General features: G+C 45.4%; 1 protein-coding gene across 1 annotated transcript in view; it reads left to right on the forward strand.

Annotated features, from left to right (window-relative positions):
• acat1 (acetyl-CoA acetyltransferase 1) overlaps positions 1-17,246 on the forward strand; it is an 86,939-nt gene that overhangs the window by 49,606 nt on the left and 20,087 nt on the right. Inside the window, exon 8 of the mRNA XM_072476786.1 lies at positions 14,192-14,287. Coding sequence (XP_072332887.1) covers positions 14,192-14,287 — 96 coding nt within the window. The remainder of the gene's footprint in view (positions 1-14,191; positions 14,288-17,246) is intronic.

Consider the following 17,246-nt stretch of genomic DNA (forward strand, 5'->3'; position numbering starts at 1 on the left):
CCTGGTCCACATCATCCACAAGAACCTGAATGACATGACGCCTCTGTTACAGTGCAGCCTCCTCAAACTCAGAAGGTACGACTTTGACCTGGTCTACATGCATGGCAAGGAGCTCCTCATTGCCGATACACTGTCCCGCTCCATCACTGTGCCTAGTGAACCACTGAACGTCATCCGGCAGGTTGAGTCACAGGTGCAGCTGTGTGCTAGCACCCTCCCGGCATCTGATGAGAAGGTGATTCGTATCCGTGAGGAGACAGCCAAAGACCCGCTCTTGCAGCGTGTTATGGAACACCTAGCCAATTGGCTGGCAAAAAGGGCAGTGCCCTCAATTTTTCAATGTAAAGGACGACCTGACTGTATCCTTCTCAAACTGGACCGGATCGGAATTCGACAGTCTCCAGAGCTTGGTGCTCCGTCAAATCCATGAGGGCCATCTGGGTGTGGAAGAGTGCAGATGTAGAGCTGGGCAGGCTGTCTACTGGCCTGGGATCAGCCAGGACATCGCGAACATGGTACTTAACTGTGCGACCTGTCAATGCTTCCAGCCAGTGCAGAGTAAGGGGACACTTTAGCAGCACAAAATCAAAACCTCTGTGGTCCAAGGTTGGCATCAACCTCTTTCATGCAAATGGTCGAGATTACGTGTTAATCATTGATTACTTTTCCAATTACCCTGAAGTCGTGAAGCTCTCAGATCTCACATCTCGGACCGTCATCAAGACCTGTAAGGAGACGTTCTCCAGGCATGGTATCACACTCACGGTCATGAGTGACAATGGCCTGTGCTTCAGCAGCCAAGAATGGTCTCTGTTTGCCCAGTCGTATCAGTTCAAATAAGTCACTTCCAGCCCACACTATCCGCAGTCAAACGGAAAAGTTGAGAAAGGGGTGCACGTAGTAAAGCAGCTCATCTGCAAGGCTGCTGATTCTGCGTCTGACATTCACCTTGCGCTGCTTGCGTACTGAGCGACCCCACTGTCCACTGGCATGTCGCCGGCTCAACTCCTGATGAACAGGGACCTGCGAACGACACTTCTAGCTATACACGTGCCCAACCTGGATCACCTCCCGGTGCTGCAGAAGGTGCAGCAACTCCGAGACCGGCAAAAACAGGGCTATGATGCTTATGCCACCGATTTGCCCGTGTTATCCCTGTCAGACACTGTTCGGGTCTAGATCCCTGATGGAGGCTGGTCAGCTCCAGCTGTCGTTGTTCGACAAGCAGCCCCCCGCTCGTATGTTGTGCATCTGGCTGATGGTTCTGTTGTGCGACGAAACAGACGGGCACTGTGCAAAGTTGCCTGCCCGCAACCACATTCTTCTCCGTTTCCTTCTGTTGTTTTGCCACCTCCTGATACCTCGACTCACGAGGCCACCAGTCAGGCTTCAGTCCCGCCCATCAAGGCGCTGTCGTCCCCACCACCACCTCTCCGGCGGTCGACCAGGATCAGACGCACACCTCAGAGACTGGACTTATGAACGTTTGTTCTGTTTGCCATGTTCTGTGTTCTCGCATTAGACAGCTGTTTTCACATGTTCACATCCACTGCATGTATATATGTTAATATTGGCCTATTCTTGTAAATGCATTCACATATGTCATCCAAACATAAAAAAGGGGAGATGTCATGATATGCAGACACACACATAATGATATACAGACAAGCAGCTAATGGACACAGAGAACAGGACATGACCAATAAGCAGGCAGGACACTCAGGCGTGGGATCGGACTATAAAAGACATGAGGCACTCACACTCTGCCTCTTTCCACTGATGACTATCTAGAGAGTCAGTCAAGGGTGTTGTTATAATCTCACACCTCCATCACGTGGCTAAGAGCTAGTCTTGTTCCGTCAGACAGAGTAACCACACTTAAATTAGCAGAGAGTCGAACTCAGAACTGTGCCAACTGCTATTAGTTCAATAAACCTGATTGAACTAATTTCAAGGTCTGGAGTATCTTTCTGATCTAAGCTGCGTCCAGTTGCAGACAGTGTTAGACCAGTATACCTAACAAGACAGGTGCCACCCTTATTTTTAACACCTTGGACATGACATCCGCAAACCCCTGCCAGAATCCCCCAAGCTTCGGGCATGCCCAGAACATATGGACATGGTTCGCTGGCTCTCCCGCACACCTTACGCACCTAACTTCTACCCTAAAGAATCCACTCATCCGGGCCACTGTCCTGTGGGCCCGGTGAACGACCTTAAACTGTATCAGGCTGAGCCTGGCACAGGTTGTGGACGCGTTGACTCTACTCAATGCGTCCGCCCAGAGACCATCCTCTATCTCTCCTCTTAACCCCTCTTCCCATTTGCATTTCAGCTCCTCAGTCTGCATTTCCTCTGACCCCATGTGTTCCTTGGAAATGTCTGAAACCCTCCCTTCTCCCACCCACATTCTGGAAACTACCCTGTCCTTATCCCTCTTGGTGGTAGGAGCGGGAAGGTTGAGACTGCCTGCGTAGGAAGTCCCGCACCTGTAGGTACCTAAACTCAGTCCCTCCTGTCAATCCAAATTTCTCCTCCAACTCCCTCAGGCTGGAAAAGCTCCCCTCTATAAACATATCTCCCATCCTCTCAATCCCTGCTCTCTGCCATCTCCGGAACCCCCCCCCCCCCATCTAGCCTCTGGGGCAAACCGGTGATTATTGCACATTGGAGACCAGACTGATGCTCCCTCTGCTCCCACATGTCTCCTCCATTGCCCCCAGACTCTCAGGGCCACTACCACCACGGGGCTGGTGGAGTACTATGCCAGCGGGAACGGCAGAGGCGCCGTTACCAATGCCCCAAAACTATTGCCCTTGCATGATGTTGCCTCTACTCGCTCCCACACTGACCGACCCCCCCCCCCCCCACCCCCCCCAACCCCTTCACTTCCTAATCATGGCTATATTCGCCACCCAATAATAATTACTCAAGTTCGGCAGCGCCAGCCCGCCATCCCCTCCGGCTCCGCTCCAGCATCCCCTTTTTTACAAAGAACAACAAAGAACAAAGAAATGTACAGCACAGGAACAGGCCCTTCGGCCCTCCAAGCACTCGCGGGGTTGTTAGTTACCTGTGTGTTCCGACCTCTGGCTGTTCGCCCTCCCCCTTCAGGATGTCCTGTGTTCGTTTAGGGACATCCTTGACCATGGCACCAGGGAGGCAGCATACCATCCTGGAGTCTCTTTGACGTCCACAGAAGGCCTTTCTGTGCCCTTTACTATAGAATCCCTTATAACTATTGCTCTCCTGCATTTTGCCCTCCCCTGCTGAGCAACAGAGCCAGTTGTGGTGCCACTGTTCTGGCTGCTGTTGTTTTCTCCAATAGGCTATCCCCCAACAGTATCCAAAACGGTATACTTGTTGGGGAGGGGGACAACCACAGGGGATTCCTGCACTGACTGCCTGCCATTTCTAGTAGTCACCCATTTGTCTGCCTGCACCTCTAATTCTTATCTATGATGCTTTCTGCCACTTGCATGCTCCCAAGTGCATCCGACTGCTGCCCCAGCCGAACCACACAGTCTGTGAGGAGCTGCCATTGGTTACACTTCCTGCAGACGTAGTCGACCGGAATGCTGGAAGCGTCACAGATCTCCCACATTTCACAGTTAGAGCACTGACCCTGCTCTATTTAAAATAAATACTTATATTGTTATTAGATTAAGTTGCAATTAACTATATGGTCCCTGGCGCTAGAGTGTTACTGTAAAATTAAATGCTAAATACTAATCTCTGCCCTCCGATTTAGTTACTCCTCTATCGCGTTAATGAATGGGTTTTAACTGTTTAAATTTTTTTTCTCAAATTTAACACCGATTCCCTACCAGCCAATCAGGTCACAGCTCTACTGTGACATCTCTTCTCCATGTTTTTCCCCACAATTTGAAAACACAGAGGGAGTCACGGACACAAAGTACCACTTACCTTCCCAGACTGCACTCTGGATTTCTCCCGCTCAGCTCCATTCCCAATGTGAAGGACTTATCTGCCTGTCGTGGAAATTCTAATAAAGACAAATACTTCGAGGCGTTGATTCAGGAGCGGCCCATAGTCTGGCTAAGTAGCCATTCCACAGTACTCTGAATTATACTGTTAAAAACCATTATATTTATAGTGTGAAATAAACAACTTTAAAGAGATAAAACCTTGGAACATACGCAAGAGGAAATATGAATGTTTTGCCCTTGGTTTAAAACATCTAGAGTACACATTTTGTTGTTCTTCAGAAGAACAACTTTTCATAATAAGGCCGAGTCCCAATAATAAGCAGTATTTTGTTTACATTACCGGTCCTACTTATTTTTGTTCAAAAGCAGTGTTAAAATATAGACAATATTCCCAGCATGCTTCTAAATGGGCAACTCATTAATTTCCCTTCCACACTGCCTTACCTGCTACTCACAAATCAGCCCTCTCCCTTGGAGTCACCTGTATATGTGCGGGTAAAGCACCAAAAATCGCAGGGTGTACCTCCAGAGGGGCCGGTAGTCGGGGGGGGGCTTGGCACTACCCTCATTATTACTGGGCAGCCAATGTGGAGATGGTGTTTGGTAGTATAGGGAATCGGATACCAGAGGGGGGAGGATGGAGGCAAGTTATTGTAAGGCAGTGTTTTTCAAAGATTTTTCCCGGAACCCACCTTTTTCCAACCGGCCGTCCTTTGCGGCCCATGCCAGCCGACCTTCGCGACGTGCCATTTTTGCTTGCCTTTTAATGTGACGGGTGCACTTGCTTGGCCCTCAATTTCACTTTCTTTGTCATTCAATGTTACATTTCTGCTGCGGACTTCAGCTGATGACTTTTTCAAAGAATGCAGCGAGAACTTAAATAAAGAGGTTTGTCCTCAAACTTGCCATGTTTAGTCTTCAAATGCCTTTGAAGTTGAGGATTTTAAACTTGCATTTGCCAGTACTTCCTCACACATGGGCTTTGCATCCTGATTTGCATTTGCACAATTAATAAAACCGTACTTCAAAAAATAATCTTTATACTGCTTTTTTCCCCCAATTTCAGCTTCTTAAATGGGTTGTTCACCAGAGGCCCTGGAGCTCACACCAGCATTACTGTGTCCTGCCATGAACTCTCCTGAGCAGCTCTCCAGATTTAGTATGAGACCCTGCCCTGTTTGTGTCTCTGGCCCTCGTCCTTATTACGAAACGATCCATTTTCAATTTTTTACAATCCTGTTGTATGCATGCTGGCAAAATGGAGAAATTTCAGTTCTGTAATTTTGTGCCCAAAGCATGAATGTACAGGCGCGTGACGAGAGTGTACGTGCTAGGCATGTGACCTGCTCTCTGCTATCCCTTCTGGCGGGAAGACTCCATTTTTTAAAAGAAATTTCGTCCAGGGACAGCGTGCTGACGTCAGGAGGAGGTGGTCTGCCCCACTGGACTCCAGGCCTGCGCACCGCCGGATCCGCTTGAGGTGGCACGCATGTGAGGGATCGTCAGCATTCTTGAAAGCAGGTCGCCGCCGTTGGGCTCTTCTCCCAGGATCAGGAACCGCAATGCTCTCGACACCTGCCCGTTATCCACCTGCGGGTCACGACCTGCTTAGTGACGGCACACTCCCATTCTCTCCAGCAAAATATACCTCAAACCTGGTGGTAATTTCTACTTTGAAGATGTGGAGGCAGCTTAACATTACAAGCCGAGTGCCAATATGCGGTAACCATTTGTTTGTTCCATAAGGTTTGGACTTTTAAGGATGGAAAGGGAAGTGGCTAGAATGCCGTAAAGACCTGTTCATGGAGGGACGGTTAGCCATAGGGGAGGAGTGTTTGGTGAAATTCCAACGATCAGGGGCACACCTGTTTTGATACTTTCAATTGCACCACTTAGTTTGAGAGACTTGTCCTGCTTTTCCCGTAGCACCGCTGCCCTCCCTGTTGGAGGAAATCTTCGGTTGGGGGGGGGGAACCTTGAATATCTACGTGCGGACCATCTCATGGGAATTTGTGCCACTTGTTCATGTGAAGGCGAAATGGGAGAAGGAACAAGTCCAATAGGAAGGACTAATTCTCGATTTAGTCTTAGGAAATGAAGCTTGGCAAGTGGATGAAGTAGCAGTGGATGATCATTTTGTATATGATGACCATAATACAGTTATGGAAAATGATAAATATAGAACAGGAGTAAAGGTTTTAAATTGGGGAAAAACACACTTTACAAAGCTGAGAGGTGATCTGATGAGACGTGGACTGGTTACTGCTACTTGAAGGGAAATCAGGGGAAGCATACAAGTTGAGATTCTGTGGGCAGTGTCGACATGTACCCACAAAGAAAAAGGATGGTACTGCCAAATCTATAAGCATACAAGGTCAGATGAAACGGGGGGAAAGAAAAAAAAAAAAAAAAACTTATGCAAGTCACATCTTAATACTGTAGAAAGCCTAGAGGAGTATAGAAAGTACAGGGGTGAAGTAAAAAAAATATAGGTAGGTAAAATCAAAGAAAACAAAAAAAAAGTTTTACCAGTACATTAACAGCAAGAAGATAACTAAGAAAATGATAGGGCCTAGTACATAGTAACTTGTGCGCTGATGCTGATGATGGGAGAAGGGTTCCCACAGCACTTTCTCTGTCTTCACTACAGAGAGGGGTGATGCAGATATTCTAGTTGAGGAGGAGTGTGAAATATAAGCATAGTAAGCATAGTGCACCTCCATTTCCTGTAGCTCCTGCACTCCCCGTTCTGCGCTCTCTCGGGACAATACTATTTGAATGGCCTATTGAAAAGTCAATGTTGGCTCAGCTAACAACTTTCTCTGGGTGGCCGCATTGTTAATACCGCAAACCAAACAGTCGCGTAACATTTCTGACAAGGTTTTACCATAGTCACAATACTTCGCAATCCTGCGTATCCTGGATAGAAACTCTGTAAGGGATTCTCCTAGGGTCCTCTCAGCGGTATTAAACCGGTAACGCTGGACTATCGTGGACAGGGTTGGGTTAAAATGTTGCCCCACTAAGGTCACAAGTTCATCAAACGTCTTGGTGTCCGGCGCAGTGGGTACGCAAGGCTCCTAATCACCCCAAACGTATGCAGGCCACATGTATGCAGGCCACAGGCGGTGAGCAAAATGACCACCTGGCACTCTTTTTCGCTGATAGAACATAGAAAATACAGCACAGAACCGGCCCTTCGGCCCACGATGTTGTGCCGAACCTTTGTCCTAGATTAATCATAGATTATCATTGAATTTACAGTGCAGAAGGAGGCCATTCGGCCCTTTGAGTCTGCACCGGCTCTTGGAAAGAGCACCCTACCCAAACTCAACACCTCCACCCAACACCAAGGGCAATTTGGACATTAAGGGCAATTTATCATTGGCCAATTCACCTAACCCGCACATCTTTGGACTGTGGGAGGAAACCGGAGCACCCGGAGGAAACCCACGCAGACACGGGGAGGACATGCAGACTCCGCACAGACAGTGACCCAAGCCGGAATCGAACCTGGGACCCTGGAGCTGTGAAGCAATTGTGCTATCCACAATGCTACCGTGCTGCCCTTGAGAACAAATAAATCTACACTATATCATTTTACCTTAATCCATGTACCTATCCAATAGCTGCTTGAAGGTCCCTAATGTTCCCAACTCAACTACTGCCACAGGCAGTGCATTCCATGCCCCCACTACTCTCTGGGTAAAGAACCTACCTCTGATATCCCTCCTATATCTTCCACCTTAAATTTATGTCCCCTTGTAATGGTTTGTTGCACCCGGGGAAAAAGTCTGACTGTCTACTCTATCTATTCCCCTGATCATCTTATAAACCTCTATCAAGTCGCCCCTCATCCTTCTCTGTTCTAATGAGAAAAGGCCTAGCATCCTCAACCTTTCCTCGTAAGACCTACTCTCCATTCCAGGCAACATCCTGGTAAATCTTCTTTGCACCTTTTCCAAAGCTTCCACATCCTTCCTAAAATGAGGCGACCAGAACTGTACACAGTACTCCAAATGTGGCCTTACCAAAGTTTTGTACAGCTGCATCATCACCTCACGGCTCTTAAATTCAATCCCTCTGTTAATGAACGCGAGCACACCATAGGCCTTCTTCACAGCTCTATCCACTTGAGTGGCAACTTTCAAAGATGTATGAACATAGACCCCAAGATCTCTCTGCTCCTCCACATTGCCAATAACTCTACCGTTAACCCTGTATTCCGCATTCATATTTGTCCTTCCAAAATGGACAACCTCACACTTTTCAGGGTTAAACTCCATCTGCCACTTCTCAGCCCAGCTCTGCATCCTATCTATGTCTCTTTGCAGCCGACAATAGCCCTCCTTACTATCCACAACTCCACCAATCTTCGTATCGTCTGCAAATTTACTGACCCACCCTTGAACTCCCTCATCCAAGTCATTAATGAAAATCACAAACAGCAGAGGACCCAGAACTGATCCCTGCGGTACGCCACTGGTAACTGGGCTCCAGGCTGATTATTTGCCATCCACCACCACTCTGACTTCTATCGGTTAGCCAGTTCGTTATCCAACTAGCCAAATTTCCCACGATCCCATGCCTCCTTACTTTCTGCATAAGCCTACCATGGGGAACCTTATCAAATGCCTTACTAAAATCCATGTACACTACATCCACTGCTTTACCTTCATCCACATGCTTGGTCACCTCCTCAAAGAATTCAATAAGATTTGTAAGGCAAGACCTACCCCTCACAAATCCGTGCTGACTATCCCTAATCAAGCAGTGTCTTTCCAGATGCTCAGAAATCCTATCCTTCAGTTACCTTTCCATTACTTTGCCTACCACCGAAGTAAGAATAACTGGCCTGTAATTTCCAGGGTTATCCCTAGTCCCTTTTTTGAACAGGGGCACGACATTCGCCACTCTCCAATCCCCTGGTACCACCCCTGTTGACAGTGAGGACGAAAAGATCATTGCCAACGGCTTTGCAATTTCATCTCTTGCTTCCCATAGAATCCTTGGATATATCCAGTCAGGCCCGGGGGACTTGTCTATCCTCAAGTTTTTCAAAATGCCCAACACATCTTCCTTCCTAACAAGTATTTCCTCGAGCTTACCAATCGGTTTCACACTGTCCTCTCCAACAATATCGCCCCTCTCATTTGTAAATACAGAAGAAAAGTACTCGTTCAAGACCTCTCCTATCTCTTCAGACTCAATACACAATCTCCCGCTACTGTCCTTGATCGGACCTACCCTCGCTCTAGTCATTCTCATATTTCTCACATGTGTAAAAGGCCTTGGGGTTTTCCTTGATCCTACCCGCCAAAGATTGTTCATGCCCTCTCTTAGCTCTCCTAATCCCTTTCTTCAGTTCCCTCCTGGCTATCTTGTATCCCTCCAATGCCCTGTCTGAACCTTGTTTCCTCAGCCTTACATAAGTCACCTTTTTCCTCTTAACAAGACATTCAACCTCTTGTCAACCATGGTTCCCTCACTCGACCATCTCTTCCCTGCCTGACAGGGACATACATATCAAGGACACGTAGCACCTGTTCCTTGAACAAGTTCCACATTTCACTTGTGTCCTTCCCTGCCAGCCTATGTTCCCAACTTATGCACTTCAATTCTTGTCTGACAACATCGTATTTACCCTTCCCCCAATTGTAAACCTTGCCCTGTTGCACGTACCTATCCCTCTCCATTACTAAAGTGAAAGTCACAGAATTGTGGTCACTATCTCCAAAATGCTCCCCCACTAACAAATCTATCACTTGCCCTGGCTCATTACCCAGTACTAAATCCAATATTGCCCCTCCCCTGGTCGGACAATCTACATACTGTGTTAGAAAAGCTTCCTGGACACACTGCACAAACACCACCCCATCCAAACTATTTGATCTAAAGAGTTTCCACTCAATATTTGGGAAGTTAAAGTCGCCCATGACTATTACCCTATGACTTCTGCACCTTTCCAAAATCTGTTTCCCAATCTGTTCCTCCACATCTCTGCTACTATTGGGGGGCCTATAGAAAACTCCTAACAAGGTGACTGCTCCTTTCCTATTTCTGACTTCAACCCATACTACCTCAATAGGGTGATACTCCTCGAACTGCCTTTCTGCAGCTGTTATACTATCTCTAATTAATAATGCCAACCCCCACCTCTTTTACCACCCTCCCTAATCTTATTGAAACATCTATAACCAGGGACCTCCAACAACCATTTCTGCCCCTCTTCTATCCAAGTTTCCGTGATGGCCACCACATCGTAGTCCCAAGTACCGATCCCATTCCCCTGCCAAATTAGTTTAAACCCTCCCGAAGAGTACTAGAAAACCTCCCTCCCAGGATATTGGTGCCCCTCTGGTTCAGATGCAACCCGTCCTGCTTGTACAGGTCCCACCTTCCCCAGAATGCACTCCAATTATCCAAATACCTGAAGCCCTCCCTCCTACACCATTCCTGCAGCCACGTGTTCAACTGCACTCTCTCCCTATTCCTAGCCTCGCTGTCACGTGGCACCGGCAACAAACCAGAGATGACAACTGTCTGTCCTGGCTTTTAACTTCCAGCCTAACTCCCTAAACTTGTTTATTACCTCCACACCCCTTTTCCTACCTATGTCGTTGGTACCAATGTGCACCACGACTGCTGGCTGCTCCCCCTCCCCCTTAAGGATCCTGATGTTGTTTGTCCGGAAATAGTAACGCATCTGTTGTGCGTACTGGTTCCAACTTTCCAGCGCAGCATCAAAGACATCCAAATGTCCATAAAGAGGCATGGTGTAACAGAAAAAAAAACTTCCAACCTGTATCCACCAGAATTCCAGGAAGGTGGCTTCAGCAGCGTAGACAGCTATCCACTTTAACCCTCGTCGCCAGTTTTGTGAGGGCCACAAAGAATCCAGCACGAGTTTGTAGAATAGAAAGAAATAACATTTATTTACAATTACATATAGTTATATATATATATATATACAACAGCAGTACTCCCTTGCTGCTCACTCCTCTCTAGCTGGTTCCATACTGGCCAGCTCTATTTATTCAGGGGATCTGCTAATGATTTCTCCACCCCCCTCATTGGGGAAGCTCATACTCCCTAAGAACAAAGAGAACAAAGAAATGTACAGCACAGGAACAGGCCCTTCGGCCCTCCAAGCCCGTGCCGACCATACTGCCCGACTAAACTACAATCTTCTACACTTCCTGGGTCCGTATCCTTCTATTCCCATCCTATTCATATATTTGTCAAGATGCCCCTTAAATGTCCCTATCGTCCCTGCTTCCACTACCTCCTCCGGTAGTGAGTTCCAGGCACCCACTACCCTCTGCGTAAAAAACTTGCCTCGTACATCTACTCTAAACTTTGCCCCTCTCACCTTAAACCTATGCCCCCTAGTAATTGACCCCTCTACCCTGGGGAAAAGCCTCTGACTATCCACTCTGTCTATGCCCCTCATAATTTTGTATACCTCTATCAGGTCGCCCCTCAACCTCCTTCGTTCCAGTGAGAACAAACCGAGTTTATTCAATCGCTCCTCATAGCTTATGCCCTCCATACCAGGCAACATTCTGGTAAATCTCTTCTGCACCCTCTCTAAAGCCTCCACATCCTTCTGGTAGTGTGGCGACCAGAATTGAACACTATACTCCAAGTGTGGCCTAACTAAGGTTCTATACAGCTGCAACATGACTTGCCAATTCTTATACTCAATGCCCCGGCCAATGAAGGCAAGCATGCCGTATGCCTTCTTGACTACCTTCTCCACCTGTGTAGCCCCTTTCAGTGATCTGTGGACCTGTACTCCTAGATCTCTTTGACTTTCAATACTCTTGAGGGTTCTACCATTCACTGTATATTCCCTACCTGCATTAGCCCTTCCAAAATGCATTACCTCACATTTGTCCAGGTTAAACTCCATCTGCCATCTCTCCGCCCAAGTCTCCAGACAATCTAAATCCTGCTGTAATATTGTGGATTGTGGGATTGCCATTAATCCCCAGCCAGTGGTAAACAGGCAGGTTATAACAGGAGGGGAGGGTTCTGACAATTGTTAATTGACAAGCTCAGCATCCGAAAGCAGCAGCTGCTGAAGTGCAGTGTCCTGACACACATCTGACATTATTTTGGGATGTCTTTTGGCAGTACACACTTAAGGGTGGGTGATTGATTCACTACAATACCATCAGACAGATAGTTCACATTAGTTCACAGGAGGCTTGCATAAATCAACTAGGGCATTAAACTTTGTTAAAGCATTTGAAGTAATCACTGAGGCTCCTAAGGATGAACATTAAATCAGGGAAACTCATAAACAACTCAGCTTAAAATACATTGCAAAATTCAAATGTACTTTAGCTCTCAATCAGCTGGGAGTACAACCGTGCTGGAAGGAGCATCAGTATTGAGGGTATGATCAACTGAAACCAACCAGGATGTCAGAGTCCTGATAGCCAAAGCAAATCATCTTCACCCAGCTCAATGAAGGATCCTGAAGAAGAGGACAAAGGAAGCTCTTCAAAGATACCTTGCAGGCTTATCTCAAGAAATGGAACATAGACGTCAATGACTGGGAGACCTTTGCCCAGAAGAAACCTGCTTGGAGGAACCTCCTAATTGAAGGGTCACAATTCTTTGAGAACATCCGATGGCAAGAGGAGCCTAAGAAAGGAATTCTCATGATATAATGTCCAAGGACCGATGCCACTGTTTGGAAATTCCTGTCAAATGAATTATTGAAGATGCGGCTCTAGGATTGGACTCATCAGCCATGCAAGGACCCACCGAACCCATAGCCAGTAACTGTAGCCATTAACCAGTGTTCACTGCATTTTATCCATTATAGTTTATTTAATGGAATTAATGTCCTCATGACAAACCAATGTTTTTTAAAAAATTCTTTCACCTTGTGAGTTCAAACTCACTTTATACAGTAAAGCACCCTATTAATGGAATTTTTAAAAAGCCTCTTGACAAACCCAAGTTTAAAAAAATATATATATTTTTCATTTTATTTGCATTTTAAACATATTTATAAACGCTAAGCACTAATAATATAAAACTTTAAGCTACCAAAAAATGTCTCCCGATGTCCCCTGCCTCTGATAGACTGAAAAATTTCCGTGCAAATAAAAAGGCGTAAAAGCTCACCAAATAGCCGGGTAAGTGGCCCACGTTAGCTCTGCAGAAGGATTTTTCATTCGGCAGCACAGAGCTTCAAGCAGGGGAAAAAAATGGCTGGGAGTTTAAGCGCTTTTGGCACACATGCCTGAAAACCCACACTTCTGGGTCATCATGCAAACCAGAGACTTAGAGTCGTGAATCTTCCAGGAAGTTACAGGACAATATTTTTGTTTCCTCTACTCAGGTACTGAATCCCTTTCCTTCAAATTTGCTATTGTCATCCCTCTCAAAAAGTCACCCTCGAGTCCACTATCCTTGTAATCTACTGCCTCCAACTCAAACCTCTTGCCTCTCCAAAGTTATTGAAAACATTGCATCCCAAATCCATGCCCATGTTTCCCATAATTCCGAATTTTAACCAATTGCCCAGCCACGTACTGAAAAGTCACAAATGGCATCCCATGTGACAGTGACCATGGTTAACTATCCCACATTATCCTCCTTGACATAAAGACTAATTACTGAGGATGCTGCAATCTGAAACAAAAGCAGAAAATCCTGGACAATCTTAGCAGATTTGACAGCATCTGTGGAGAGAAAAGGGAGCTAAAATTTTGAGTCTGGATGACTGTCAAATCCTCCTTGACACGTCTGTAGCTTTTGACACATTGAACCACATCCTCGATTGTGTCTCTTTTGTCATCTAGCTGGATGTGCCTGGTTCCATTCTTATCTATTGAGTCATAGCTAAAGCATCAGTTTTAACAGTAATCCATCAGACTCAGATTTCAGATGAGCAATTTGACCCAGCATCAACTGCTGTTTGTGTTCCGTTCTCTAAACTTCCTTGTTTTTTCTCATTTCACTGTTGACAGGACTGCCTCTAATGTTTTGGCTATATTCTCTAGTTTCTCCAGCAAATTGAATTAGTTATTCCCTATTTACTCAGTTTCCTTAATATCTTTTGATTAAATTATCTGCTAACGGTAGTGTCCACTCTTGAATATGATGTTAAAAAAGCTTCAGCTGTCCTTTTGGATATCACTAGTAAGGAATGATGTGTCAAAATTGAAAGTTCTATTTCCTAATTCTCAGGTACAAAATGCTGTTTTTTTTCCTCTTAGGTAAACCAGATCTAGTGATCAGTGAAGATGAAGAGTACAAACGTGTGAACTTCAATAAAGTTCTAAAAGTAAAACCAGTTTTCCAGAGAGAAAATGGTAAGTGCATCTGCTCTAATAGTTTATAATACTTGCTTGAATTCATTCTTAAATATTGAATTGCTTAATGTCTGTAAAAATATTTTTTTTTAGTTGCAGAAATTGGTAGATTTTAATGCAAATTTAATTTATTCAGAATTAAAATATTTTCGTGCCGTTGATGTTTTTAAGGAACAGTATTGTGCTCTGGTTGACACTCTTTCTGCAAACAATATCACCAGTCAGATTAATATATTATTTTTCTCATTATTGTTTGTTTAACCTTGTTATCTATAAAATGGCTGGTGTTTGATGACATCATAAGTCTGTGCATGTCAAAGTAATTTGTATGCAATGTGCTTTGAGAGGTTTGAGACATCTGATAAATGCACTCTCTGAATTCATAATTCTTCTTTGAAATATTGAATGTTAATTTTAGGTAAATTCAAATATTGAACTGTGAAATTGGGTTTCATCAAAATGTCCAAAGAAATATTGCTGCAAAATATATATCTGAGCTGTAAACTACTGTACAGTTTGAGGGGAGCTCTTGAATTATTGTTACCCACATACAGTCAGAAAAATGATTTTTCACTATAACATCAACTTGTGTCAGCCAAAATGACTTTAAAAAAAAAAAAAAATGACATGGTCATTATTTTGTCATTGTTTATGGAACCTTGCTGTGTACAAATTAGTTGGTACAACACTTCATGGGTGATAAATGGCACTTCAAAAGTTATTGTAGAAAATAATAGCTCATGGTGTGGGGGGTAACTTATTAGCCTGCATAGAGGATTGGCTGGCAGAAAATGCTAACTATGTCTTTGAACAAAGAACAAAGAAAAATTACAGCACAGGAACAGGCCCTTCGGCCCTCCAAGCCTGCACCGATCCAGATCCTCTATCTAAAACTGTTGCCTATTTTCTAAGGATCTGTATCCCTCTGCTCCCTGCCCATTTATGTATCTGTCTAGATACATCTTAAATGGTGCTATCGTGCCCGCCTCTACCACCTCCGCCGGCAATGCGTTCCAGGCACCCACCACCCTCTGCGTAAAGCTTTCCACACATATCTCCCTTAAACTTTTCCCTTCTCACCTTGAACTCGTAACCCCTAGTAATGGAGTCCCCCACTCTGGGGGAAAAAGCTTCTTGCTATCCACCCTGTCCATACCTCTCATGATTTTATAGACCACAATGAGGTCCCCCCTCAACCTCCGTCTTTCTAATGAAAATAATCCTCTTCTACTCAACCTCTCTTCATAGCTAGCGCTCTCCATACCAGGCAACATCCTGGTGAACCTCCTCTGCACCTTCTCCAAAGCATCCACATCCTTTTGGTAATGTGGCGACCAGAACTGTACGCAGTATTCCAAAAGTGGCCGAACCAAAGTCTTATACAACTGTAACATGACCTGCTAACTCTTGAACTCAATATCCCTTCCAATGAAGGAAAGCATGCCGTATGCCTTCTTGACCGCTCTAACGACCTGCGCAACCACCTTCAGGGTACAATGGACCTGAACACCCAGATCTCTCTACATCAATTTTCCCCAGAGCTTTTTCATTTACCGTATAGTTCACTCTTGAATTGGATCTTCCAAAATGCATAATCTCGCATTTGCCTGGTTTGAACTCCATCTGCCATTTCTCCGCCGAACTCTCCAATCTATCTATATTCTGTTGTATTCTCTGACAGTCCCCTTCACTATCTGCTACTCCACCAATCTTCGTGTCATCTGCAAACTTGCTAATCAGACCACCTATACCTTCCTCCAGATCATTTATGTATATCACAAACAACAATGGTCCGAGCACAGACCCCTATGGAACACCACTGGTCACAGTTCTCCATTTTGAGAAACTCCCTTCCACTACTACTCTCTGTCTCCTGTTGCCCAGCCAGTTCTTTATCCATCTAGCTAGTACACCCTGGACCCCATGAGACTTCACTTTCTCCACCAGCCTACCATGAGGAACCTTATCAAATGCCTTACTGAAGTCCATGTACATGACATTTACAGCCCTTCCCTCATCAATCAACTTTGTCACTTCCTCAAAGAATTCTATTAAGTTGGTAAGACATGACCTTCCCTGCACAAAACCATGTTGCCTATCACCGATAAGCCCATTTCCTTCCAAATGGGAATAGATCCTATCCCTCAGTATCTTCTCCCGCAGCTTCCCTACCACTGACGTCAAGCTCACCGATATATAATTACCTGGATTATCCCTCCTACCCTTTTTAAACAAGGGGACAACTTAGCAATTCTCCAGTCCTCCGGTACCTCACCCGTGTTCAAGGATGATGCAAAGATATCTGTTAAGGCCCCAGCTATTTCCTCTCTCACCTCCCTCAGTAATCTGGGATAGATCCCATCCGGACCTGGGGACTTGTCCACCTTAATGCCTTTTAGAATACCCAATCCTCCCTCCTTATGCTGACTTGACCTAGAGTAATCAAACATCTATCCCTCACCTCAACATCCGTCATGTCCATCTCCTCGGTGAATACCGATGCAAAGTACTTGTTAAGAATCTCACCCATTTTCTCTGACTCCACGCATAACTTTCCTCCTTTGTCCTTGAGTGGGCCAACCCTTTCTCTAGTTACCCTCTTGCTCCTTGTATATGAATAAAAGGCTTTGGGATTTTCCTTAACCCTGTTTGCTAAAGATATTTCATGACCCCTTTTAGCCCTCTTGATTCCTCGTTTCAGATTGGTCCTACATTCCCGATATTATTCCAAAGCTTCGTCTGTCTTCAGTCGCCTCGACCTTATGTATGCTTCCTTTTTCCTCTTAGCTAGTCTCACAATTTCACCTGTCATCCATGGTTCCCTAATCTTGCCATTTCTATCCCTCATTTTCACAGGGACATGTCTGTCCTGCACTCCAATCAACCTCTCTTTAAAAGCCTCCCATATATCAAATGGGGATTTACTTTCAAACAGCTGCTCCCAATCTACATTCCCCAG

Source organism: Scyliorhinus torazame, chromosome 15, assembly GCF_047496885.1.
Source record: "Scyliorhinus torazame isolate Kashiwa2021f chromosome 15, sScyTor2.1, whole genome shotgun sequence".
In the NCBI taxonomy this organism is placed as follows: Eukaryota; Metazoa; Chordata; class Chondrichthyes; order Carcharhiniformes; family Scyliorhinidae; genus Scyliorhinus; species Scyliorhinus torazame.